The sequence below is a fragment of the Pollicipes pollicipes genome, unplaced genomic scaffold (genome assembly GCF_011947565.3).
Source record: "Pollicipes pollicipes isolate AB1234 unplaced genomic scaffold, Ppol_2.1 Scaffold_6138;HRSCAF=7277_pilon_pilon_pilon, whole genome shotgun sequence".
In the NCBI taxonomy this organism is placed as follows: Eukaryota; Metazoa; Arthropoda; class Thecostraca; order Pollicipedomorpha; family Pollicipedidae; genus Pollicipes; species Pollicipes pollicipes.
Genome location: NW_023596818.1, coordinates 9,931,347 through 9,958,647, shown reverse-complemented (window position 1 = coordinate 9,958,647; position 27,301 = coordinate 9,931,347). Strand labels below are relative to the sequence as shown.

Here is a 27,301-nt window from a genome sequence, read left to right as displayed (position 1 = left end):
CCAGCTTGTAACACCACAGCAGTGACTCACCTGGGCCGCCACCACCATCAGCAGCAGGGCGGCCAGCATGCTCAGAGGCAGCTTGGTCAGCTTCATCTCTGGGATGGCGAGGGCGCGGCTGGGTGCAATGTTCTCGCCGCCGACTGTGAGCCGGTTCTGGCCGCCGGCAGCGGCACCGGTCACAGGTCGGGTATGCCGGCGCGCCCCGTCGCTCGTCACCCACCGACGCTATCGTTTCATCGCGGATGCACGCCGGTGATATGCAGGCAACATGGCGTTAGCAGTGTGCAACTATTCGTGGGAACCAGAGTGGGGATGGGACCCCGGGTACTGTCAGAGCGCATCACACGTCGCAGCCGAATCCAGTAAATGAGGTGCGTATAACTTATATGCTCAAAACATCGTGAAGTACCAAAAATTAAACATACGCACCCACACACCATCACCCGCATCCACACCCACACCCACACACATATGCAAAGACGCGTGCATAACGATGCACCCGTAAACTTGGATAGCAGTCCTCTTAACATACATTTGTTTTCGAATATGCCGGCGTAATATGCATTTGTTACTTTGTTTCGGTTTCCTTCAACACCTCGCACCGAGCTGCTCTCGTCATGAACAAACTCGAAAAGAACTTGTCCAAAAGCGATCATTATATCTCGACGTTTCGTCAAGTATATGACACTATCGGGTACAACTTAACTTAAAATATGACACATGACATATGTGTTGCAGCGGATGTCCTGACGATGGTAGCTCGACGGTCATAATGATAAATCGAAATTCGCAGTCGCTCACACTTTGATAAGACGGGAGTACTAACCATATTCGTCGGCGATAAACCAGGAGAATGAAAATATAGATGCGTTGATATTTCGGCAACATACCTTTATCGAAACGAACAGCAGACGCGATTTTGGAACAAATGGTATTTGGCAAAGCTTGTGGTTCTTTCTCAGAGGAATAAGACTTTGACTACTGTCTTATCTGTGTGAAGAATGTTCCTCGCAAGTGCACTGAACAACTGACGTCTCTTACACTTTCATACATTCGTTACAGAGGTTGACCTCACATTTTACACTCAAACTTTCAGTTCACAAAGGTGATATATGGCTATGTCCTCCGCACTGGTGCTGCCTGGGGAGGGGGGGGGGGGGGAGGGTGTCATACAACTTAACCCCCACCCCCTGTTAGGTGCGAGCTTTTCACCACGACACTACTCAATATAATTCCGGAATTTGGTGATCAGGAAAACCATGTTGATTTAAAATCTCATGGACACGATCATGGACGGGGACATGTCGTGCCCAACAGCCGTAGTTTAGTAACAAGGCTAGCGGATAGCCGGGTGAGTATGCACGTAGGTGCGATACGGAGCTGAAACAATAGTTAACGGCACCACAGCAAACCAGCACCGATATCTGCTTGATACGCTAGGCACAGCACTTTTCATCCTGTGTGGGGTATGTGAGTCTGTCCGCAGTGCATAAGTGCTGTCAATGGGGCTGGGACTCGCTCGTTAAAGATTAGCCACCGTCGCAAATTATGGTAGTCCCCCCCCCCTTCCGTCGTAAATTCTGGCTGAGCCCCTGCTCTTCCGGGAAGGCGACGCCGGTCATGACCTACAAAATCACCTCAGGTTCAAAAGTGTGAGCACGCGGACAGGAGTACCAACTCCGGGTAGGTGTTAGTCGAGGTATGCGAATGCGAACCACGATGCGTGTGAATCACGAATCACGATGTTTGTGAATCACGAATAACGGTGTGTGTGAATCACGAATCACGGTGTGTGTGAATCACGAATCACGATGTGTGTGAATCATGAATCACGATGTTTGTGAATCACGAATCACGATGCGAATCACGATTTGTAGTTTCCGGCCTCTCGCGTGAGCAAGGGTGGCTCTGTTCTCTGTAAGGTCAGATCGAGTTAGATCGCGGTCATGGACATACTTCGCATGTGGGGGACCACGGGCAGGAGGTGGCAGGTCAGGCGACGCGAGAGGTCAGTGTGGTGAAAATCACATTGTTAACTTTTTCACCGCCAGTCTTCGGGTAAAAGATCATTTCCAGGGATTTCCTTTTTCCCCATGTCGCCAGACATCGGTGAAATTGAAAGCCGCCAATGCTTCATCTACTTGGACACTAGATGCCGATGAACGCTTGATTTGGAGACTGCCATTGCCCTGACCATCCTGAGCTGCATCAAGTGAGTGAAAAGCTGGTGTTCTTGAGACCAGGCCACTGCGTCCATCTGTTCTTCGGTCCGGTTGGTCCTTGGGGTTTGGTCGTTCACTCCTGGCCTTCCAGCGCATGAGTCAGTCCCTTCGTGTTTCTTCAGCAGAGCAGTGCCAGGTGCGAACTGCAGACAGATGTTAGCGCGTTTGATACAGCTGCCAGCTTTTTCGTTCCAAACACCATTGCTTTTACCTTACACACGCACACGCACGCTCACGCTCGATTCTACGCCATTTCCACGCGTTTGTGCCGTCTGCACCACGATTGTTGACGTACCCAGCCATGTCGTGTGGCAAACAAAAGCCGCGCAGTTGGTCGCCGCTCCCGACATTCCTGCCCGGCCTCCGTGGGAACACGACCGGGGCGCCGCGCAGGCAGCCCCGGCACTCCGACATCGCCCAGTTCCGGGCATTCCGATTCCCAAACAGTGACGCCCGCAGAATGGCGCCGGGCACTCCCCGGAAGCACAGCATGCATCAGTAGTATGTCTGACGCCGGCCGGGTCCGGGTGATGTCCGTTTCGCTCTTGTTTTTTTTGGGGGGGAATTCGTTGGAATTTTTCCATATTGAAAAATGAAAAATAAAAATATTGAAATCGGGGCTAGGGTTGATAGCTCGCGTTTACCAATCATGTTTCTTATTTGAAAGCTTATTTGAAAGAAATTTTATTTGAAAGAATACCTTATATTTGAAAGAATACCTTAATACCAACCTTATTTGAAAGAAAATTGGTTACGTGCTGACATGCACTCGTGGGACCTGCAGCTGTCCCCAGCCCGAGCACGTGCGGGCCATCCGGGCCTATGAACTTGCTGTAGTCGCAAGCCTGCGGAACTACGACCGGTAAAGGTCAGAAGACGCGGGGTGTTCTGGTTTGCAGATCAGCTCTGTTTGGTTATGCTAGCATAGATTTATTTGTAAAAACCTGTGATCTGGGTCCACTGACCTTCATCAGTCTCGGTATGCAGACCTTTTGGCGATTTAAAGCCACCTTGTGCAGGCGCTTCAGGTCCCCGACCGTCGCAGTTGGCCCAATTTATGAATTACTTCAAATAATGCATAACAAGGGAGGAGCATGCGAGCTGTTGCTCGTAGAACAAACGAACGGGCAAGGCTTCGCTCTGCACGCTTTCAGCGGAACGGTTATTTTACGGAAGAACAAAACGTGTCCTTAGCACGTTTTCGATAAATCGCAATGTCATGCATGACTATCGCTCGTAAAATTTCAGAATCCAATGTTAAAGTGTGCGCCTGTGTGTGTCCAAGCTTTCCAGCGTGTTGCGCCAAATCGCGCCGACGGATCGCAGCAGGAGTGACACCACCAGTGACACGTGCAGCGTGCAGTCAGTCGGGCCTCTGCAGTCATCACGTTATCAGAGGCACAGGTGAAACAGAGGTTACGACTAGCCCAAGCCCGGGTTACATGCATGCGCTCCGTTATGGGGTGCGTGCTTTTGCGGTCGACAGCCGTGCTCGGCCAACGATGTGACGATATTCCACTCGGGGTGTTTCACGTTCACATACTCGCGCGGTGCGCTTACTCAACTTTTGGGCCCCCTTTCCCTGGAACACAATGGCGGAGGCTGAAACGGCACGGTCTGGTGCGGTGATGCGCTTGAAGATAGACAGGCCGTTAGGCGATTGGCTTCCATCGAATCCAGCCGGTAAAGGGGATGTACATACCTTAACCTCACGTGTGGACCGTGACCAAGTGTTCACACACCTCCGCCATTGTTGCCAACCAACAACTGCCAGCACGGAGAAATTTGCAGACAGAATCGTGACATACATGCCAGTCGATGGGCAGCTACATTGTGACCCGACGGTTCCAATGTGTGGTGCAGGGAATGCTCCTGATGAGGTGCGCCCGTTTATCATGAAGGCTCCCAGTTGGCAGCCTTTGAAGGACTATGCTTCAAATTTAAGGAATATCTGCTGTGACACGGGAGCACAATGGCTCGAGGGAGGGAGGGGTAAACAATCTTGGTATGTGTAACGGGCTAGGGCCCTGCACTTACCAAGGCTAAGGTGATCAGTACCAAGATGCAAGTTGCGTGAACACGAAACATGCGGATTAAATTGAACGAATTTTCTGGACAGAGAGACCCTTCCACAAAGCATGCAATCGTGCCACATTCAAGTTCCAAGAACCAAAGGTGCACTTAAGGTGTACGTAGCGGTTTTTATTCCGGCCGCCTTTCTGGGATTGGTGGCGGTGAGATCAAGGGTCACGGTTTATCTAAGCTTAAGTCATTGGGTTGATTTGCCACTACTAAAAAACCTACTCTGTTGTCTACAAATCAGCGTCATGCTTGTATGCTTCGTGAGACCATATCCTGAAAAGCCCTCAAAAATCGCTAACTATTTCATCTTATTTCTTGATGAAATGCCTTATAGACCTGCCATCCTTACAGATCTACCTGGCACCATTCTCGACCCTTTCTCTTTTGATGTCCATACAGCATTTTCGTGGGTATTTTTGCCCTGCCATGTTGCAGTTTTTCTTCTTGCACCAATCAGTAAGCAATCCACGTACTTGGCTAGCTAGCATCTATCGTCACACCGATCATGTTTACCAATCGACGCTGGTTACGCAACGATTAGCAGAAATGGTCGCAAGTACCAGTCCCGCACATGTGGTCACGTAACTGAAGTGCTGACAGCATACGGAGTATGGAAGGTGCACGGAAGCATGACACTGGTACCCGGATGGTAAGCAGAAGCAGTTGCTTGCGTCAGCTGTGGTCAAGGGCATGCTCTATCGCTCCGAAGCAGTCCGTTATGCCTAACTGAAAAGGCCATCATGGCCACAGACACGAGAAGGGTGTTTATTCTAGAGAAGGCCAGCGCCAATACGAGGAACGACCACAGGAATGTCTTACAGAGACGCGCAAACTAAACCGGAGCGGAGCCTCGCCGAGGTAACTCCGCAAGTACCGACGTGACGCAAATGTGTGAGCTGGATACGTTTGAAAGCACCACAGGCGGCGAGTGTGTGCGGCTCATTTCATTCAAGCTTACCCCATCGGTCGCTAACAGAGGGTGGGAGCCCGAAAATTCGACCGAGGAATCGACCGGACTTCCTCGCCACCTGGAACTGCTGGGAGCTGATGAGCCATGGCTTATCTTTTCTGACGCGGGGGCTGCCTACACTTGTCAAGATTAATGTGGCCTGCAATGTGTACAACACGGGGGCATAGTTTCACAACATTAGTTTGGGGGGGGGGGGGGTGAACAGATAGAAAAGACCCAACCTACCCCCAAAACATGCCAACAAACACGTTTCTCCCCAGATTTGGCCCACTTTCCTCCTAAAGCCGGGGGCTTAATTGGCACTCGGAGATTGGCGGCGCAACGGCCATCGGCCTTAATCTCTGAAAAAAACAAAAAGCTTACTTGGCGAATGTCTTTTTGTCGGCCGCTAAATGTTGTCTGTGGAATGGCGACATGCAAAAAAGTCGACTAACCAAAAAGCCGAATCGGCCAAATGGCGAAATGCAAAATGTGCCAGCAGGGGCGGATCATTGCAATCAATTTGTGTTCGGATCCGTTCACCGGGGCGCCGTCGGCTCGCGTAAACGTGGCCGATTAGTTTAACACGGAAACGCGGCACTCGTAACTTACCAAAAACCACCGAAACGTCTGACGAAACTTGGAGGGTAGTCGGGCACAGGGATATTGCATCAAAACAGATTCGACACAGTTTGACGCGGAAAACAACGGACAATCGGACAGGCAAAGATGCGAATCGATGCAAAATGAGGCGCACGTACACTCATGCGCAACAGCAGATTCGATAGTTTGGGAGCGTGTTTTCAGAACTGATGTCGATCTCAGCGACCCCGAGCAGACAGCACTGGGCAGCGACTGCCCCCCGTGACTGTATATAGAGACTGATGCTCGCTGGGATTCAAATCGGGGTCTTTTGGTTGTGGGGCCAGTGCTCTTCCTATTGGTGTAACCGCAATCGACATATATATATATATATATATATATATATATATATATATATAATATCTCTCTCTCTCTCTCTCTCCTCTCCTCCTCCTCTCTCTCTCTCTCTCTCTCTCTCTCTCTCTCTCTTCTCTCTCTCTCTCTCTCTCTCTCTCTCTCTCTCTCTCTCTCTCTCTCTTCTCTCTCGCTCTCTCTCTCTCTCTCAATACATATACATCACTCTACGCCGCCTCCTGACTGTTTGGGGTTTTGTCTTTTGGCAACATTTGTAAGAATATTTTACGAGAACATGCGGAGTTTCGAGCAAGCCCGTTTACAAGCTTTCAGTGAAGATCCCAAATGCTCGGAGATTGCTGGCTAAAACTGTGGAGCTTTTTAACCGATGATTTAGTTGTATGACCAATTTTGGTGTCATAGAATGTGATGTGACAATCGCTATAGCCTGGTCGAATTGGAGTTCAGGGCCGCAGCCCGGTGGTGCCGGCTAGCAGCTAGGAGTTTATGGTGAAGCAAAGTCTCGGGCCCGTTTCAGCTTCGTTATATCTCTCAGTGTAGGTGCCTCCCGAACACGACATCTTACAAATACTATAATAACATATTTATGATATATATGCGAGTCTCTATAATGAAAATACGAACAAAACTAAAAAGGCGTCACTCTGTCCAGGCGGAAGGAAGGAAAAAAGAATCGTTTGTCGGTAAAGAGAATCGTACGGACACAGCGATCACGAAAGATCGCACAGGAATTCCTCATTCCATACAGCCATGGAGAACGTGCTGCTTTCGCACCTAGCGCTTGAGCTTGTCAGCTTGTTTGTTTATTTCTTATGGCCATTAAGCTTTTCGTAATTTGGGCATGTCGCCATTTACCCATGTCGCCATTTATTCAAACGTTAGCGTTTCGTGGCTCACCAGTTAGCCGGCTATCAATTAAGCAAGCTGACTTTTTACACATCGCCATTCTGCAGCTCGCCAGTCAGCCGTTCGTCATTGCTAACACGTAGACATTTTGGCATGCTGCTGTTTTGTAATTCGCCATTGAGCGGTTCGCTATTTTAGCATGTCGCCATTCTTCAATGCCACCATTTTGTGGTTCGCCATTTAGCCGGCCCGAGTTTTTGGCACGCCGACTGCTTCACATGCTACGAATATGGAAGGCAGCACACAACAGTCGACAGGGAGACATTTGGCGTACTGCGAGTCGGCTTTATCTCCAAAGACCTTTGATTTCGACCGCAAGGCAATGCTGAAGCCTCAATCCACGCTTATCCAGCTGCAGGTGGACTCATGCTTGTTTCCGAGTGGAGTCGGTGTCAGCTCCAAAATTTACCAAAATTGCATGGGCTCAGAGCGAGATCAATGTCTTTCCACCCTTGATACACAGTTTCTGCTGTGAGACGGACCCTCTGACGCGGAGGAGCAGTTTCCTCTCCAGTTGGGAGGGGGGGGGGGGGCTGAGACCCCCCCCCATCTTTGGGAAGGGAGTGGTCAAAATCTGGATAGAAATCTGTCTGTTGGCGTATTTTTGGGGCAGGATTAGTTGTTGTTTTCTGTCCAACCCTCAACCCCAGCTCATTTTATGACACTACGCCCTTGCTCACACAGCACAGCTTTTGTTGTGAATCGAGGCGAATCGACTCAAGATATGGTAGCAGGATATAAGAAGCAAGCAGACAGGCAGCATGTAGGTAAGGAGGTAAGTGTAAGTAGCACGACAAAATTGCCTTCCGTCTTTGGGAGAGGGGCTACCCATCATCACCCACAATTTAAGAATAAAGTGGACCAAATTTCGAGCAGAAACCATCTGTTATTTTGGTGATAAGCTTACACATTTTTTCACTGTTGCTCCCCAGTTCATTTGGCGAACTTTCACCCTACAGCCCTGATATAGCAGGCTTCTTAAACTAAACATCCCACTTAGGTTGTATGATGTCTGTGCGAGGGGTTACCCCCCATACGGTCACCAGAGGAGTTGATGCTATCGGGCTTAGATTCCAGAGTCGAATCACATCTCTTTGAGTCTGAATTGAGCTTGAATTACAGTGTGTAACGCTTTTCGGAGTCTGAGTCGTAAACAACTCAATGCCCTGTGGTTGTGAGTTCAGAATAGATTCCACCAGTCACTAGTCATCAGTCAGATCACCAGTCAGCGAATCAGAGTCAAGCACAAATCATGCCACAAGGCCAAAAGAAGTCACGAAGACGTCCTGAGAAGACGGTACAAGCCTGCCGCCAACCGACGTGGTAGATATCAGCCAACCGCAAGGATAAAATGAAACCCCTGTTCGTCGCTGTAAGAAACGTAACAATCATCCGAGTCCAATGTTATTACAGCGGGTATGCAAATTGGCGGTGCTGTTTCTCCCAGCAAGAGAAGCCTCGTCGCAAAATCGCCGCTTTTAAGCCGTAACCTTAGGCAAACCTGGCGCGGGATACGCCTTCGTACCTTGCAGTACCTTGGACACTGTGAGAGTGGGGCGGAGGAGTGTTTTGCATACGTGAGTCATAGGTGCGCAATATGGATTTATCTAAGAATGGCAAGGAGGAAACCAGCTCCTCTGAGGGGGGTGCTACGAACAAAATGGATAAGAACAAAGAGGGTATATGGTAAGTAAACCACGGTCTAAACGTCGACATCGGCCCGCTTTGCGGCTTCCTCATACTGAGGCCCTGAGTGCGATTTATGTATATTCTGTCCGTGTTTCTCGAATGTTTCATGCGCATGATACTAATTGTGATTTCATCTGTCTCAGGTTTCAGACCTGTGACTGTGGCGATGCTTGTGGGTCTGGATTATAAGACATGATTTTGCTGTACTTTTGCATCTTGTTGAGATTTTGGTTACTGTTTGGTAATGTGGGCATTTTCTCACATCAGTAGAAAGGGTTCATAGATAGTTCTTCTAAGCTTACATGCACTGTGTCAGACTTGTGCGCCCCTCTATTTTAGAGGCAAGGCAATGTGGTTATATTTACCATTTGGCATGCTGAGTTTGGAAAGAGAAATATCACAGGCCATCATGCCATTTCCAGGTCCTCATCTGCTGTTGTAGGCCACCTCCATATGACTGTTGATAAGAAGATAACTGCTCAGATTTTGCATTCTATTCACAAACAATTATCTATCATCATATCAATTATCATTAGTTGCTTGCCTTTCATTCCTTGTAACAGCAGGACAGGAGGGAAGCTCTGCATGATGAAAGCATTATGGTTAATGAAGTATAATGGGTGATGAGGATGGTATCAATGATGATGTGATGAGCATAGCATTGAGGCAAGCTAGATTACATCAAGATACCTTTGATTTATTTTACTTTTTTGTTAATATGCCTGCAGTAGACATATTGCCCATTTTCCATTGAATATGTGTTATTCTCCTACTGCTCTGAATGCAAAACTTCAAGATTTTAACCAAAAATTTGTATTTATCAGGCACAGCATCCTTTAGTAATATCAACATGGTGGATGCACATCATGCTTTTTCCATGTGGAAACCCTTCCACACATCAAAATAATTCACTATGGGAAGCCTCCATTGTCAGTGGACTTGGCTGTCTCATAGTGGCAGCACTTGTTCTGCTCAACTCACAGCAAAAATGCAATACACTGAAGCAATTGCATGTGTATCCTCTGAAAATCAGCATCTTAGAAGAGATACTGTAGTTTGCACCAGTTTTTACACTTGCCTTATATCTGGATATAAAACATGTTTTGTTTTTCAAGTTCACAGAGCCATTGGTGGGAATGCTGGGGGCAATATTGTTTTCAACATGATCTATGCTGTTTCTTTGAGGGAGCAGAAAGTGCTGGTAGTTGTGTTACACATAACTAAACACAGCTTTTTTTAGCATGACCCTCATCTTAACTCTATTGCATGGTAAAAACACCTGGCTCGCTATGGAACAGGCTGAGAATAACATAGTCTTGGAGAACAAAATTGCTGTTTTGCTTGGCGACAGACATGAATTACAGAATCACATGCCATTTCTGCAAGACAACAATGGTATTGCCACACAAGGGGAGAACAAGTCTTAACACTGACACACAAATAGTCTTAATGGTTGCATTTTTATGGAAGGGTTGAAGCGAGTTGTATCACTGATGGAATGATTGTTCTGACATCATCCTTGTCTGGTGTGTAAGTTGCACAACATTTTGGGCAAGTTAACGCTCTGGCCATCATCAGGCGTATGAAGTCCTGAGAAGGATCAGATGATGATTAGTGATCAACCATGAATATGTTGACCTAAATTCCTCTGTTAAATTGATGGGATTCAAACCATGGTCATCTTGATGGTAAGTCTAGTGTTTTACCAACTGAGCTTACCAGTATCGATTATAACTGGAAAGGCATTAACTGTCCCTTCCCATTTAGCTTAGGTTGTAGAGTACTGGACTTGCTGGACCTGGTTTAGTTCCCAGCCATTCCAACTTTGAAGGAGAGAATTTGGGGTTTTGATACATAGTCCATACAATTATTGCATCAGTCATAACACCTGTTTTGTGCTTGGTGTTCTTTAAAAGCCATGCACCCAGACCTCAATAAAACATAATTATTGTTTGTGTTGTTAATGGCTTATCACAGTACGGGTCACCTTAAGAAAGTGTTGTCATTTTTGTGAAAAGTAGATGTAAATGTTGTCTTAGAGTATTTTGCATGACTGTGATATTTTTCTATCAGTACCTCCTGTCTGCATGATGTCTGCATAACAGCCCTGAAGTCATGGTAAAAATGATTTTTTCATGTGAGTGTCTTATGTGAGTGTCAGGCAACTTTTCGTGATGTTCCGCTTGACTTGCTTTGTGCCACTTGTGTCATTTGGTGCCTCTTAACTGACCTTATGCAGCATACAGCTTCCATTGTTGATATAACCTAGCATATTTGTATATATTTGCCTGCTGTAATTCATTTTGATTTTAAGGGAATGGTTAAGCTCATTTCTTCATTATTAATGTGCAAACAAGAACTGCCATCTTGGCAACAGCCCAGCACATTTGTCTTTATTTGCCTGCTGCTTTTGCTTGTCACTTTGTTTTCAGTGCATTGTTTTCTTTTCATGTTTTAACTGTACTTCAAAAGGCAACCAAACCTCTGGCATCCAACCATTCTACCATGCAGTTCAAAATTGTAACAATGTACACTGTACACAGAGGCATGGCTGAGCAGCTCAGTTCGAAATATGCTGAGCACGTCATAAAGCTCCAATGACATGGCTGAAAAAGTTTGTCGTGGCAGATGTCACTGGATACAAATAATTTCTGTCCACATCACAGATAAGTAGTTCATTGACACTTGTCATCTAATCTGAAGGTCTCAAAAAGACTGTTGGGTAAAATTCGTCGGGTTATTGACACTTGACCCAGGTTGTCTTCATTTGTCAGGTTTGATCATGTAAGTCAGCTATGTATTTCAAGTTGAATTTGGATTACGAAGCTCGAAAGGATATGACTCAAAGTCTTTTATGTTGAAGGTACTTTTTGAATCAAATGCCAAATGTCGGGATTGTTTTTGGTCCACATCTAAACATGCTGAAATGGAACTGAGATGGTTAGAAGCTACTTAAACAGCATTTGTCCACTGAAACAAAGAATGCCGCCACTCTTCATTAGAATGACGATTTGATGCCTCGCGTGCAGCATTGAGGTTTGGGCCAGTCGTGCTGGCGCCTGTTTCCAAGAAGCCAGACCACCAGCCGTCTAAGCAGCTCCTTTCCGGGCGGCTGATCTGATGCGTGAGGCCGCATCGATGACATGGAGGAAGCTGACGGTGCCCACGCTGCTACACCGCAGCCGGTAGTTCGCCTAGGGCGGGATGCCCGCGCACAACGCCGGGGAGGGGCGCGTGCGTGGTCGCGAGCGATGTATTCGCGAACCGACGGTGATGGCGGCCTGCGTCCTCCTTGTGGGGTTGTCGGGTCAACATTACACTCAATATAGTGCGGCACTCGTAAATATTTTTGTTTACATCGTAAACTCAAAAGGTAATGCTCACCATTTGAGCATTTAGCAGCATTTGGCATTTAGCATTTATCTGTTGTCGTGGGTGAGACTGTAGATAGCATGTGTGATACCTGGAAAATTATTTGATGTTCAATTATTCCGTGAATACTTTGATAAAATGCGATCACGTAGTTCGGGCCATTTCCGTGTAATGTGTTGACACCGGCGCGTTTCAACTTGTTATAGTTTGAAGCTGTGCAGGTCACGCTGGGTGCTGCGATCCTGCAAATGGTAACATTATTTTCAAACAGCGTGGGAACGGTAATTTGTGGGTGTTTTTGCGAACAGTGTCTATGACGGATGCGTCCCTTTGTATTACTGGTAGTGTCTCGAATTTGCTAGCATTGTACTTCCTGATGCACCAGCATGCGGATGAAAAAGTTCGGCGTGCCGAAATCTGTTCTTCAGTTAAATGTGCAGACTGACGCGGCACACACTTTAGGATTCACTTCACGTTATTTTACTAGGCTTCCCGTCACGCCGTAATGGTTCTGCGAAGTTTTAGCCTCAACATGGATTCAGCGGGAACAGATTTGCACCCAACGGCGCTTGCATTATCGCAGTCAGTATTGAAGGCCATAGCATAGCGGTCGGCTGGTGGTCCTTAAGTGCGAACAGACTTCCGGGCATTTGTTGGGCGAATAACTGGTTTTGTAATCAGAGTTCTCTGCTCGCTCCGAAGAATTAATATTGAACACATATTTCGTTGAATAATTCGGTACGTGGCATTTGACCAGTGTTAGGGAGCACAGGGCTTCCGGCATCTTCACCTGTAAACGACAAATATATCATACGTATGTGAGGGAAAGGGAAGGAGAAGAATATATATATATATATATATATATATATATATATATCGATCTGTCTATCTATATATATATATATATATATATATATATATATATATATATATATATATGTATATATACACCTGCTGTGGTGTTGTAGGACGGGGGCGGGCCAGGCGGACCAGCCAGCGCATCGCATTCCGGCTGGCGGGCTGCAGTCGACACGACCCCAAGGCGGCACGGTGCCGCCTGTTGCTGGCGGCCCGGGGCGGCACCGCCGGCGCCGCCGGGCTCGGTTGACTCAGTCGACAGACGGCACGGCACTCCCCGGCCGCAGCGGACGGCAGCGCGGCCCCGGCGCGTGCCGACCGGCTGGAGCTGCCGACCGGCCCCCGGCTCCGGTCGCCGCTCCGGTGGTCGCTCCGGCTGTCGGGCTGGAGCGGCGCTGGAGCGGCGCTGTGTGAAGGCGGGCGAGCGGGCGGCGCGTCGGAGCCGTGCCGTCGCGCTGGGGTGATTGACGGGAAGGTCGCGGCGCGGATGACGGCAGCCCCAGGCTGCGCAGGTCGGGTTTTGAGCCGGCGCTGCCGTTTGTGTTGAGGCGTTGTGCCTTAGCCTGAGCCCAGACCCACGCGATGGCTTGCTCCGCGCGCCGCTGAGGCGTACAGGCTATGGCAGGCCGTTTGGGCAGGACAGTTTCCTTGGCGAAGGAGAGTGGGAGTGGGAAATGCGGAAAGGAGAGGCGTTCGCAGCGCTTAAGCGAAAGCAGCGTCTGGAAAGCCTGCTTTTCCGACATTCGCCGACGCGTGTTGTTGGCAGACGATGGTTTTGTGTCGCAAGACCTCTGCTGACCCGTGTGTGATGCTCCGGTGACCTGTCTCACGTCTGTTCGCGTCCCCGGCTCCAGTACGTCGCGCCTGGCTCTGTTGGAGTTTCTTCACCCCTGACTGCGCTGCGGGCGGAGGTGGCTCTTTGTGCCGTACTCGTGTCTAATGCCATGTCGGCTCGCAGTTAGTGCTCCCATTACCATGTGCCTCAGGCACCGTTTGGGCGAGGTGTGGTGAAGAATGTTAATGCGTGCATTGTCCCTACGCTGTCGTGATTTGTGTGCCGTGTTCCGTGGCCGTGCTTCCAAACTCCCATTTCTGTGCGCATAAGTTCCCGGTGGCGGGCGCCACGCTCCATACAAAGCCAGGCTCTAGTTTCAGTCAGGTCAGACTTCACCATGTCACTCTGAGTCGGGGTCGGCGCCCTGTCCGTTGCGTTGCAGCTAACCTGACACGACCTGACGTGACCCGAGCCGACCTGACCTGCCCTAACCTGCCCTGCCCTTCTCGCAGGTCGTCGATCCTGACGGAGGTCGTGTCGGCCGAGTCGACCAAGCTTCCGTCTGACAAGCAGGTGGTGGTGCTAGGCAACAACCAGACCGGCAAGACGACGCTGATCGCCAAACTGCAGGGCAACGAGGACCCCAAGAAAGGCTCGGGGCTGGAGTACGCTCACATCCTGGTCCGTGATGAGTACAGAGACGGTACGTGCTCCGTGTGGCGAGTGTAAGGAGGCGGTGCGTGTCGAGCGTGGGAAATTCGCGGAAAGCGGTGTGTTCCTGGACGCCGGTTGCGGTGGCTTGCCATTGGCGACCGTTCCTGTACTCCGTCTTCAGACATAGTTCTGGCCGTCCACATTAGGGATGTGAGACATGTAAAGAGCCGTCCCTGCCGGGGTGCCGGCGAGAGCTCAGATGCGTGGCGCCCGAAGTGGCCATATTTGGCTCGTACTGGCGTTGGCACCGGCTTTTAATCCACGTAATCTACGGGAACGTTTCTCTTCACACAGCCAATTTACCGGTTGTGGGGCCCAGGCTCAGCCGCGGTACCGCCGATACTGATTCAGTACAGGCACGGTGACCCCGAAATTTTGCGTCCGTCGTCTGACTGGTCTGGCGCCTGTGATAGGCTATGTCGTCATACCCAGTCGCCAGTCGTGCGTTGTCCGCCCGGTCCGCCGCTGCTGACCGGCGCCGTGCCGTCGTCCCCAGCCACCAGTCGTGCGTTGTCCGCCCACTCCGCCGCCGCTGACCGGCGCCGTGTCGTCGTCCCCAGCCACCACGCGGCTGTCAGTCTGGATGCTGGATGGCGATCCGGCGCATGCGCACCTCCTGCAGTACGCGCTCGGACCCGAGTCGGTGGCCAACACGGCGCTCATGCTGACCGTCGCCATGACGACGCCGTGGGACGTGCTGGACCAGCTGCACGCGTGGGCGGCCGTCATCCAGGACCACGTGGACTCGCTGAACCTGAGCGCCGACACCGTCCGCGAACGGCAGCACAAAGGTAGCTCAGCGGGGATGGGCGCCCTGATAGTGCGTCATCGTTAGTGGTGGCGTTCTTGATAGGGGTGTGGTGCCGGTGACGTGGTTCGGTGCAGGGAACGGCCGTGCTGTGCTGGGTGCGCCCCGCGTGCTCCTGGGCTATATGGGCGTGCTCCGGCCGGTGGTTTGACCTGCGCTGCTCCTCCATGTCGGCGCTTATTGCTGGTCGCACGCGGGATGTGGCAGCTGCCAGCGTCGTATGTACCGGATGTGAGGTGTTAGTGTGCGGATAGCTGGCTTTTGTAGCTGCAGACGGATATTGCGATGAGCGTCGTCAGAACAGTTGCATTTTCGCCGCAGAGCGTTGGCGCAAAGGTTGCCACCGCTCCAAGAAGCCGCAAATAGTCGGCGATGCTATTGTCACTGTTCTCAGAAACGCTGATTGTGACTCCGCTGGTTACGACCCCAGCTTCCAGGCATTGCTGGCTGCGGGATTACCGTCTACTGCGCCGGTGTATGTGCTGTCGGGTGCACGGTACAGCGGTGTAACCCGTGACACCATATCCGGCCCGTGCTTAGTGCGGCGCCCGTGTACAGCCTCTGACCGCGCCCCCTCCGTCCTTAGCACAGCACCCATGTGGCCTCTGACCGCGCGCCCTCGGTCCGCAGCGTAGCACATACATGACCCTTGACCCTGCCCCCCTCCGTCCGCAGCACAGCACATGCGTGACCTCTGACCTTGCCCCTCTCTGTTTACAGCATAGCACATGCATCGGCGCTAACCGCCCCCCCCCCTCCCCTCCGTTTGCAGCATGGTACATACGTGATATCTGTCTGTGCCCTACCCGTCTGCAGCACAGCACCCACGTGGCGTCTGATCGTGCCCCCTGTGTTTGCATCGCAGCGTGTGTGTGTGACCTCTGACCGTCTTCGCTGACCCGCCCACAGTGCGGCATATGACCTCTGACCGTGCGCCCTGACCCCGTTCGCAGTGCAGCGCCGCTGGCAGGAGTACATGGAGCCGGGGGACGAGCTGGACGCCGCGTCACCGGCCAAGCGGCACTCTCAGCACCTGCCGGAGGACGAGGACGTGCTGCTGCCGCTGGGGGAGAACACGCTGACGCGCAACCTCGGCATGGACGTCATCGTCGTCGTCACCAAGGTGCGGCGCCCAGCGATGCTGCCACCCCCACCCCGTCCATGGCTGCTGTGGCGTGTGGCGCATCTATGGAATGTTTCGGTCCCCTTCGCTGCGTGGGCCCAAATGCTGTTGCCAGAGGAGGCAAGGTGCAGCTCGTTGAAATTGATAATTGTGCTCTTGATTGGGGGTCAGTGGGGTCAGCTTAGCAGTGTTGTAAGGACCTGCAATGACTGCTGTAGCCGTGGTGCTATTAGCCCGAATGACAAGTTATGTGGTTAGGTAATGGCGTGGCTATGTTTATGTTCAAGGTGATCAGATCCTTATTGTAGCCGAGCGTCGTTCGGTTCGGTGTGACGAGGTTGCGAGATTTCTATCAATGTTTTGCGAAGCTCTTGAAGCTCACAAAACGCGATAAGATTTTATTTTGAAAAGCTATCCGGATGATTTATGCTGTGTTTACTTGACTGAAATAAGTTTCGATCCTGTCAGGGCTGGGGATATACTGCCAAAGTCAGTACGAGTAAGTACAAAGAGAGTACAAAAGTACGAGCCAAAGTCACGTACAATCAGTTCCAGGTCTTGTTCCTGTTGTAACTTTCGATCGACCATCCGCCTCGAATCGTGTCCGCGTAATCCAGGAGCGCTTCAGTAACCCACCCGCGCCGCCGGCTCGCAGACGGACTACATGGCCACGCTGGAGACGGACCACGACTACAAGGACGAGCACCTGGACTTCATCCAGCAGTACGTGCGCAAGTTCTGCCTGCAGTACGGCGCCGCCCTCTTCTACACGTCAGTGAAGGAGGACAAGAACTGTGACCTGCTCTACAAGTACCTGGTCCACCGGATATACGGCTTTCCATTTCGCACCCCGGCGCTGGTCGTCGAAAAGGACGCTGTGTTCATGTAAGCGCGGGTTACTTTCCCTTTCACCAGACTGGTACCGCTGGAGCCGACACCACGTGCCAAAGTCGGGACGAAGCTTCAGGTGAGGGCGGTGTGGAAAGAAATGTGTTAATGCCCTTTGGCAAGTAGCATAAGCGTCACGGACTTTTGGCTTTGATCTCAGTCATGTTGTACCTCCCACTTGGCACTGTGACTTCGGCAAGATGCCCTTTAATGCTCATGCCAGAATGGGGTCGGTGATGTTTGGAAGCAGTCTTCTAGCACGAGGGATACATACGGAAGGATAGTCCCTGCAGGTATTTCCGTTGGGAGTCCGCTACCCCCTTGATCAGATCCGTCAACTAACGCTTCGGCCGTTCTGCAGACCCGCCGGTTGGGACAATGACAAGAAGATCTCCATTCTGTACGAAAACATGCATAGTATACACCCAGAGGACTATTACACGGCCGTCATCTCACGACCGGCCATTAAGAAGGTGAGGAGGTACACCGTGTGCCTCTTTAGCATGAGAGGCGCATGAGAGAGGGTCGCTCAGCATAGAAGAAGCGAAAAGTCATTGCACAGGGGATGACGACCTCATTTTGTGTTGTGGAAAAACAGCTACTGCATTTGATACGTTGGCCGTATAATTCGGGCCCGTTTTTCTTCTCCACTTCCATATTTGACATCGGATCTTAGTTTTGCTTATGTCTAATTCAACGGTTCACGTTGCTTTCCCTTTGTGTATTGCTCGTGTTGGTATCCAACATTCAACAGACCAGCAAACGTCCTTGTGCCGCCCACGCTTCCCTACTAATCCAGGAGAAGTACTACATTCACTTTACCTGCGTAAAGTCGTTAGCTCGTTTCAAAGCTTAACCCGCCATGCACAAGGAAACTGCTTATCTGGATATGGGCGCTGCCCATCGCCATATTGCTGCCAACGACACCGTCTTATGGATGGCTACTGCGCCGCCGCCATCGGCGTGTTATGTACAGCTGCTGTGACCGCCTGCCGCAGACGCTGGTCAAGGACGCCGAGCTGCAGGCCGAGGACGAGCAGACGTTCCTGTCGCGGCAGCAGCAGCAGCTGCTGGCTGGGGGCGTGGCGTCGCCGGGCCCGGGCGGCGGCGGCCCCTCGCGCCAGGACACGCCCTCGCGCGTGGCCGCCGCCAACGCCGTCCAGAAGACGCCCGAGCGGCGCGTGGCCGGCTCGCCCAGCATCGCCAACAACACCTCCTCCGGGAAAAAGGTGCGGCGTGGCGGCTTCAGCGCGGCGCGCCGTGCCCCGATGTCTGGTCGTGGCGTGCATGGAATCGTGCGCGAGTATAACTGGCTGCGTCAGTCGTGCTGCGCAGCTGCGCAGCTGCGTGCTGCGGAGACAGGTGGTGACGCTCCGTTGTATCCTGACATCCCGTGTCCGACATGACGCGACAAAGCTATCCCTGCCATGCTGCGCCGTGTGCTACGCTTTGATTGCGTGGTGTCCAGCGGCTCTGCGGTAGTGGACGCTGTCCGAGCGTGGTAACTTGTGCTTCTGCTCCCCGCCCAGTCTGTCGTGTCCTGCCGGGCCGATCTTAACCTGCTGTCCAGACCGTACCGGTACTTACCCTTCTGTTCATGCTGTGCCGATCTTTGCCCCACCGCTCCTGCCGCGTCGGTTTTACCCTACCGCCCCTGCCGTGCCAATTTTTACCCTACCGTCCGTGCCGCACCGATCCTTGCCCCACCGTCTCTGCCGTGCCGATCTTTGCCCTACCGTTTCTGCCGTGCCGATCTCTGCCCCACCGTCTCTGCCGTGCCGATCCTTGCCCCACCGTCTCTGCCGTGCCGATCCTTGCCCCCCGGGTGGCCGATCCTTGCCCCACCGTCCCTGCCGTGCCGATCCTTGCCCCACCATCCCTGCCGTGCCGATCCTTGCCCCACCGTCCCTGCCGTGCCGATCCTTGCCCCACCATCCCTGCCGTGCCGATCCTTCCCCCACCGTCTCTGCCGTGCCGATCCTTGCCCCACCATCCCTGCCGTGCCGATCCTTGCCCCACCGTCCCTGCCGTGCCGATCCTTGCCCCACCATCCCTGCCGTGCCGATCTTTACCCTGCCGTCCCTGCCGTCCAGTGCCTTTAGAGACGCGACCAAGCACCAGTGTGGAGTGCGGCAGGCGACTGGTAACGACAGGGCCCGCTTCTTAGCCAGGTCTGTGTGTTGCTGACAAGAAGCCAGGCGCAGGCATTGGCAATACGTGATGCATAGCTCTCGCAAAAGAACACCAGGTGTTGAGATTGTGGCTAGAGACCTCTGAAATGAATGAATCCGTTGTTATACCGCACACTTATGCAACGAGCCATTTGTGTTTGTGTGGAGGTCTGCTTGAGATAGCAGCATGGTTACGGGCCCGCTGTCGGGACCTGCGACCACGCGCGGCGGGAGGCCAGGTCACCAGGTCACACCGGTCTTCACCTATAACCTGTGTGCCCCTTTCCGCAGCTGGACGCCGGCAAGCCAGGAGCGGGCGTCACGTCCGAGGGCGTGCTAGCCAACTTCTTCAACTCGCTGCTGAACAAGAAGGCTGGCTCGCCCGGCATGAACAAGTCCACCGATAGCCGTACGTGTCCCCCCCCCCCCCCTCCGCTTGGGACAGGGCGCGCTGTGGCGAGACGCCATCAGCAGCTGCTTCCGGGGCCTGGTTTGGGGAAATTCGCAGTTGACGTGTTGTAAAGCCCTCCCAAGCATGCAGGGCCGCTATGCGATGCAAAGGCAGCGTGATTGTCAGGCATCAATGTGCATTTTCCACGATCATACTCCAAATGTTTATGGGTGTGCTAGCGTGGTCGTCAACGTATATGACGAGGCGCTTCATAGCCGACCGCCGTTGCGACCACCTGCAAGCAAGGTTTGCGAGGTAAAGTGTTGCAAAGCGCTGCTGACAGACGCGCGTTGGCTCCGGGTCACCTCTCACATGGATCACTGGCTTTCCGGCCTCCCCAAGGAGCCGCAGCGGTTTCGGCGCTGTTTCGGTTGGTGCGGAATGGAGCGCCGTCAGCGCCGCCCGCAGCTGACACGTCGCCCTCTCCGCCGGCAGCGGACACTTCCCTGGCTCGCTCGGACGCGGCCGCCGAGCTGGACCGCCTGACGCGCTCGAAGAAGACGAGCACGCCGGTCAAGGCGGCCGACGCGGCGCCGGACACGGACTGCTAGCAGACATTCCCTGACACTCCCGCCAGCGCGCGCGCGCGCCGGCCGTCTGTGCGTGTGGGTGTGATAGCTATCGGGCGGGCGCCGATCGGCACGCGGGCGTCCCCGGATAGCGCGGACAGAGGCGGCCGGGCGCGCCGGCCGCCGCCGCCGCGGCGCGTGAACTAGTCGATAGTTGTTGCAGCTTTACTCGTGTTATGTGCGTGCGGCCGGCGTCACTCTCTTTTGGGTCTCACAAAGGTACCGGTTTGGCTAACCCGTTTTTACGAGCGCCGGCATTTTGCCGGCGGGTTCTTCCTTTTTGTGGGCGTGGCCGCGTGCGCGCGCGCGGCCGCGCCTCAGGCGCCGGGTGTTTTAGTCGGGCGGTGACGTCACGGCTGGGACGTGACGTCGTGCCGGCCGCCGGTGTGACCAACCGCGAGTCCTGCTTTGTTAGACCCCGCCGTAGACCGGGGCGGTGGAGACGCGCGCGGCTCCGGTGCCAGGGGACTCGGCGACGGCCCGGGTCAGGGCAGAAATCACGCGCGCAGACTTCTCGCTCGTGTCGCTCGCATGTTAGCAAGCGCTCCGACTGGGAACAGTCTCACCATATTTTCAGGCCCTGGTTCTTAAACACGGAGGAATTTCAATGCGGGATACAAGTGTCGCGTTCAAGACCCAAAGCTCTCACCACCGTGATCTGAGTTTGCGGGCGCTCTGGCTGCCAACGTCGCGCGGCCGGGAGTGCGAGGCGCCCAGGCTCGTGAGCTCTCACGAGCGGTGTGGAAGCCATGCCGGGTCGGGTTCGGCAACGTCCCGCGATTAGCACGCTCTTGCGCTGTGGCAGCTGGCGGGCTTCCCCGCACCGACATCTCAGTCGACGCCGGACGCGTCATCCGTGAGGCAGTGCTTGCCTGGCGTCGCTGCCGGGCCTGCGCTGACCTGGGCCTGACCCCGCCCCCCCCCCCCATGTGACGGGGTCTGGCTGGACTGGCGCAGGCGGCCGAGAGTCTGGCCGACGTGTCGGACGCCCGGGGCGAGGCGCCACCCCCCAACGGGCTCCGGTGGTGGGCGAACGCGGCCCGGGCCGGGTGAGGAGCGCCGCGCGGGGGCGAGCGCCGCCCGCGTGATCCGTCTGCTGTCGCTCCGTCGTGTTGTTTTCCGGTGCTGTCTGTCTCGGGGCGTGCTGTGGACTCATTCCTGTGTGGTGGGCGGGGCCGGCGGCGGCGCGCGCGTGTGACCCGCCCCCAGGCGCGCCGCCCCGACCGCTGACCGATGGAGCGGCGCCTTGTACTCAGACCGCTTCCCGCGCCCTCCGGAACCCCAACCCCGCCCCGTCGCCTCCGCCGGCCGGCGGCGCTGCCCGCCGGCCTGGCCGCGTGGCGGCGCCGCCGTCGCCCGACGGCGGCTCTTATGCAGCGCCCCTGGCCGATCTGTTACTGCTGTGGTTGAGTTGACGGTAGGGTGGCGCCTGGTGTTCGGGATGAGACGGACGCCCACCCGGGCTAGTATACGGCTTGACTTGTACTTGAAAAAATAAACTAATTTATTATGCACGTGGCCTTTCCATGGTCGGGAGTCCGTCGTGCGATCACCGGCCCCCAATGCATGGTGTGTCGATCCGCGTCCGCTTTTCACGGACGACTGAATCGTAAGGCGTTCACTCAGTGTGCCCCTTACGCTTATGGGTGCACAGATGAAGAAGAGGGTCGCTCGGTCACATCCCCCCTTTGCTTGGATGGGTGCCACACCGCACGGGCGAGTGTGTCCTGTTGTCGCTGTGGTGGCGTGGGGCGAGATAACGTCGCGTCTGATACCGGGCTGTTGGGAGGCCCGAATCAAAGACCTGGGTGTATTAGATGCTCAATCGCCGTTCTCGGCCCCGAGCTCCCATCTTCGCGGCATCGCAAGGCGACTGTAGCCGTATCAACTAAGTGCGATTCTGTGTTGCTTGTCTTGTACGAAACAGAACCGGGTCCCGACCTTGCGCAGGGCGTGGATTCGTTCCAGTAATCGATAAGTGCAAGGAAAATGGAAGTCCTCCCAAGTTGGGAGCGGAGAGGTTAAAGACATTTTTGGCCATTCTTTTCAGTCCATGCTAGCAGCGAGAATGCTTAATGTTCAGAAAGTTGATGAGGCTCAGTCCCCCATTTACCTGATCTTAGGGCCAACATTTTGAACAGTTGGTACGGCGCAGGAAGAAACCTCCGACCAAATTGAAAATATGCCACGGAGAATGAGGAGGGTTTGATCGACTTCCAACATATTCAGCTATGGGAGGGTCTTTCGGTAGGCCCAATTCTCTTGATACTCGAAATTCCTCAGTGAATGGCGGATTGGTATACTTAGAAAGCCCACAGCTCATAATTTGGGTCATTAGCAGACTTGCGTTTTGAGGCACCTCGTCCCAGATCAAAAATGTTCCCATCACACCGTGGCCTTCCGTTGAGGCATGAATATCACCCGGAAGCTATGGCGCCGACCCCTTTGATAACCAGCATTTGCTGCCCGCTGTCATCAGTGATGTCATCAGTAATGTCATCAGTAATGCATCGTGTAATGGCTGCTCCCTTAGTATTGTGGATCTTACCCGGCCACAAAACTAGCGTTGTGCCACGTGAGCACAGCGCTTTCGTGGCCGTTTGTGACCTGGCCTGCCTGCGTCCCAGGTCACAGCAGGCCTTCTCGCCGCCAACTGGGGTGGCAAGCTGCGACGATTGCCTCAGCTCGGGGATGACGTTGTCGCCCGGCTGTAGAAAGACTGAACGGACTCCCCACAGACGGGACGGCGGCGGCGTGCCCTCCGGCAGGCGCAGTCAGAACTGCTGGAACAGGCAGCCGAGGAAGACGAAGAGCTCCGTGCACGCCAGCAACTCGCCTAGGCAGGCGCGCTTGCCGACGCCGAACGGCATGATGGCCTCGTCCAGCCTGAAGCAGCCGCCGGGGCCGATGAAGCGCTCCGGCCCAAGAAGCCCGGGTCGCCCCAGTGCGTGCGGTCGTGATGCGTAGAGTGCAGGTGCATGAACACGATGCTGCTCTGCGGGATGGTGTAGCCGGTCAGCTGCGCGGGGCCTTCGCTGGTGTGGTGCGGCGGACCCAGCGGCACGAAGCCGCTGTAGCGCAAGACTCCCGACATCACAGCTTTGGTCCATGGCAGCTGCGTGCGGTCGTCACAGTGCGGGGGCCGCTGGCCGCCGAGGACTGCGTTCAGCTCCTGCTACACCTTCGTCTGCACGTACGAGTGCAGGCAGCTCAACAGCATCGTCCACGTCAAACCACGTCAAGACCACCTCCACGTCAAGGCCGTGGAGGTGGTCTCGCTGCCGGCGACGAAGAAGTCCATGCCGATGGCGGTCGAGTTGTTGTCCGTGAAGCCGCGCCCGCCGCGTCCGTCTTCTGCATCTCAACAAGGGAGGTGTCGATGAAGTCGCGCGTGTTGTCCGCGTCGAGGACCGCGCGGTGCTCGCGGATGACGCGGCTGAACATGGCGTTGGTCTCGGTGCTGTATCGCTTAGGGCCGTGAAGCCGGAGCGGTCGGGCGTGACGAACCACGTCCACGGGAACAGGAACATAGGTTCTGTGGGCCGGCCACCTCGGTGAACCCCTCAAACACGTTGCGCAGCTGCAGCCGCTCCGGGTCCTCGAAGTCGCATCGCTTGTCCGCCACCATCTTCCCGATGATGTGCACTGACGTAACAAACATGCTGTTAGCCTCAACCTCGCGGCCCGCCCGCGCCTCCAGGTGCTCGGCGAAGCGGCTTGACTCGTCGGCGACCGCTGCGTTCAGGCTGTTCTTGCCGAAGCCCGGGTCGCGCAGGTGCCTGGGGGCGAAGCGTCGATGCTCCTGCCACAGCGCTCCTTCCGCGAAAATGATGCCCCCGGCTGCATGTGGTTGAGGTAGACTGCTGGGAAGAGCTCCGACCTGCCGCTGAGTCCGCGCTGGCCACATGCCTCCCGAGTTCGCCCACATGCCTCCCGGCCACATGCCTCCCGAGCTGGCCACATGCCTCCCGAGCTCGGCCACATGCCTCCCGGCCACATGCCTCCCGAGCTGGCCACATGCCTCCCGAGTTCGGCCACATGCCTCCCGGCCACATGCCTCCCGAGCTGGCCACATGCCTCCCGGCCACATGCCTCCCGAGCTGGCCACATGCCTCCCGAGTCAGCTCCGCGCCGAGTGCGGGCACCGTGGGCTGGCCGCGCGCCCACCAGACCGATCACGTCCGAGGCGTATCGCCCGCGCAGCGCCTTGAACACGGTGGGGAAGCGTCCCCAGGAGGACTTGATCAGCATGGCGAGGTTGCCGAAAATCAGGAGGGTCGGCGGTCCTGTGGTTGTGGAGTGCTTGTCAGTACGTGATATTGGGATGTCCGTTTATATGTGGGTAAAAGCCCCCACAAGACGCTCTGGCCTGCACGTTTGTTCAGCTACGGTTTTGGCACGCGTTCCTTCGTCCCACATTTGGGGTCGGGCTAGATCACAGCGCGTTATAAATGAGCCATTCCGATTCATCGCCCGGGGCGCCGAAGAATGAGCCATTGCTCGGCGCCCCGGGAATGACTCATTGCCCCTCTCTGCTCTTCTGCTCTTCTTCTTCCGACTCTGCTCTTCGTCGGATATTGAAAAGCACCAAAACATCCGCGTTTCTGAAATGTCGACCGCGGCGGTGTTTCTGCCTTCGGCCGTCTACCGAAGAGGGAAGCGCCGTCGGACGTGCGCCTGACGGGCTGGATTGAACACCACAAGAGCGAGGTTGGGACAGGCTGGGGCTCGAACAGAAGCCGCACCAACATGGGGCGTAAAGAGCACGGGGCGTGCTGAGGCTGCAGGGCTCACTCTCCTGAGCATCGGTGCCTTTCCTTTGTCTGTGCACTGTGGCGGACTGCGACTCGGAGCCCCCATCAGACATTCGACGGTCCCGCCACCTAGCGGGAAGTTGAGCGGTCGCTTCGGCCGGTTGATCCGCAGGTAGGTGACCAACAGAGCGCACAGCAGGCGGAGCGCCGCCCACATCTTGGCTGTCTCTTCGCTGGGGCCGGACTGCTGACGCCATACGTGTCCCTTCTTTCATGAAGACTCATCTGTCATGGCGCGCCCGCGTAGCGGTAAAGCGTTCGGTGTTTTGCGGTCGTCCGGAATGGTGGAGCCGCCTTTGTGTATGACGCAGGCCCGGCTAAACACTGCGGCAATGATTTGCTGACTTCGGAGATCTGACGCTAGGCGGCAGGGTTGGCTGCTGGCGGCGGCGTATGGGGAGCCGAAGCCAGCCGCCGAGCAGTGAGGGAACTCCGAACCTGGTGTTCCAGGTGCTACAGCTGGGTGGTGCGCATGCGCGATAAAAAGCTCGTTTCTCATTCCGGCGCGAGCCCAATGTCATCCGTGGAGCTCGGCTACTCTACGCGCTCCGCACTGCGGCCTCTCTGGGACACATTCTTGGGGACGAGGTAAAGAGGGTGGGACTCTGCGCTCTTGGCAGGGGATTCCTTCATGCGTTTCCGAATGTCTAGACACCGAAGTTCTACTCTTAGAAAATGTGGGTTTAATTGTTGTTCATTGGTCAAGACAAATTATACGGCGAGCATGTGTGTTCAAGGCTAGAAAGTAACCTGGTAAAGTCAAGCACAGTTTGATCGAGAAAATAAGCATAACAAGTGCAGTGAGAGTATCTTTCTGTTTCTGGCGCGCCGTGCAAGGGCTGCTGTGCGGTGAACGCTAAACGAAATCGTCCGGGCCCGCGCGCCCATACCGTGTGGCAGGCGGAGCAAGCGTGGGTGACACTCAACCGTGATGCCTTAACATGGACGTTGGTGTATCTTGGTATCTCGCGGTCACGCCTAGCGCGCCGCGTTGGCCAGCGACGCGAGAACGACAACACTTTTCGGCGCGGATGGCCTCTTACAGGATATATATCGGGTTATATAAACCGATGAGTCCTTTAGAGAAGACTCCTCCCCCACCCCTTCAAGCCGGAGTGGGTCCTTTACTGCCAATAATGGGTCCTCTTCAGGCCATAATGGCCCCTGCAGGACAAAGCAGGCCCACGACAGTCAATAATGGACTCTCTACGGCTTAGAATGGACCCACTACAGGACAGGGGGCCCTCTACAGCCCAAATTGGCATCTCCACAGTCAATAATAGGCCCTCTCCTGGTCAGAATGGCAATGCATGGCAAGCGCGCTGCATGGCAAGTGCGTTCAGTTGTTCGCGCACACGGTCCGTAAACTTGAAAGCGTATTTCTGAATGACAGTGGCTCGGGCGTCGAGGCTGAGGTTGACATGGCTGCGCTCCGTATTCAAAAGTCACGCATGGTGGAGGCGGAGAGACGCGGTGCACCTCTGTCCAGTCTCTTGCGCTGTCCAGGGACGGGCTGGCCAAGATGGCCGCCGTCACCGTGCCGACGCGTCGGCCAGCACAGCAATGAGGCCCCGATGCCGGCGGACCCCGGAAGGCCCATTGTCATTGCCCGGCTAGTGAAAGCTCACCCGACATGTTCTAAGCTTAACTTGTCATTTCTCGAAGATGCGCGATGATCCAATCCAACCGGTCGCTGACAGCAACGGGTTCATACACGCCCGTGCTTGTGCGTTTTGGTTAATTGCCTCGAGGTTTGGCTTTTGCCAAGTCGTACTACTACCGGGTCAGCCAGAAAATGTCAGCCGACTTAGATGCACCGGATCGGCAGATTATTCGGTATCATGACGTCATCAGAGGTGATGGCCACAGTCCCATCGACATCGAAGTATTAAGGCAGATGTTATGTTTGAACGGGCGTTTAATCCACGCTTAAATGACTCGGCGGCAGTC

General features: G+C 54.3%; 2 protein-coding genes across 2 annotated transcripts; one reads left to right on the top strand and one right to left on the bottom strand.

The window, feature by feature from the left end:
- Positions 1 to 8,640: 8,640 nt before the first annotated feature.
- Positions 8,641 to 22,051, top strand: Dlic (dynein light intermediate chain). Its single transcript, XM_037229428.1, has 9 exons — positions 8,641 to 8,805; positions 14,326 to 14,516; positions 15,088 to 15,318; positions 16,289 to 16,458; positions 17,114 to 17,343; positions 17,708 to 17,819; positions 18,345 to 18,575; positions 19,809 to 19,926; positions 20,404 to 22,051. Exons 1-9 carry the CDS (start codon positions 8,717 to 8,719, stop codon positions 20,517 to 20,519), a joined length of 1,488 nt encoding a protein of 495 aa, XP_037085323.1. The 5' UTR covers positions 8,641 to 8,716; the 3' UTR covers positions 20,520 to 22,051.
- Positions 22,052 to 23,311: 1,260 nt separating this feature from the next.
- On the bottom strand, positions 23,312 to 25,508 carry LOC119106173 (cytochrome P450 2B4-like). The gene is made up of 6 exons (XM_037229782.1): positions 25,421 to 25,508; positions 24,670 to 24,823; positions 24,088 to 24,316; positions 23,880 to 24,005; positions 23,486 to 23,652; positions 23,312 to 23,423 (listed from the first exon to the last, which is right to left on the bottom strand). Exons 1-6 carry the CDS (start codon positions 25,506 to 25,508, stop codon positions 23,312 to 23,314), a joined length of 876 nt encoding a protein of 291 aa, XP_037085677.1.
- Between the last annotated feature and the right edge of the window lie 1,793 nt (positions 25,509 to 27,301).

Bases quoted from the DNA above. Each gene is read 5' to 3' on its own strand.
- Dlic (XM_037229428.1), top strand. From the start codon at position 8,717: ATGGATTTATCTAAGAATGGCAAGGAGGAAACCAGCTCCTCTGAGGGG. The intron at 17,820-18,344 runs GTGAGGAGGTAC...CGCCTGCCGCAG, and splicing joins CACGACCGGCCATTAAGAAG to ACGCTGGTCAAGGACGCCGA. The intron at 18,576-19,808 runs GTGCGGCGTGGC...CCCTTTCCGCAG, and splicing joins ACACCTCCTCCGGGAAAAAG to CTGGACGCCGGCAAGCCAGG.
- LOC119106173 (XM_037229782.1), bottom strand. From the start codon at position 25,508: ATGTGGGCGGCGCTCCGCCTGCTGTGCGCTCTGTTGGTCACCTACCTG. The intron at 24,006-24,087 runs GTGGCCGGCCCA...CACGGCCCTAAG, and splicing joins TGTTTGAGGGGTTCACCGAG to CGATACAGCACCGAGACCAA. The intron at 23,653-23,879 runs GCGGGCGCGGCT...GACCGCACGCAG, and splicing joins AGATGCAGAAGACGGACGCG to CTGCCATGGACCAAAGCTGT.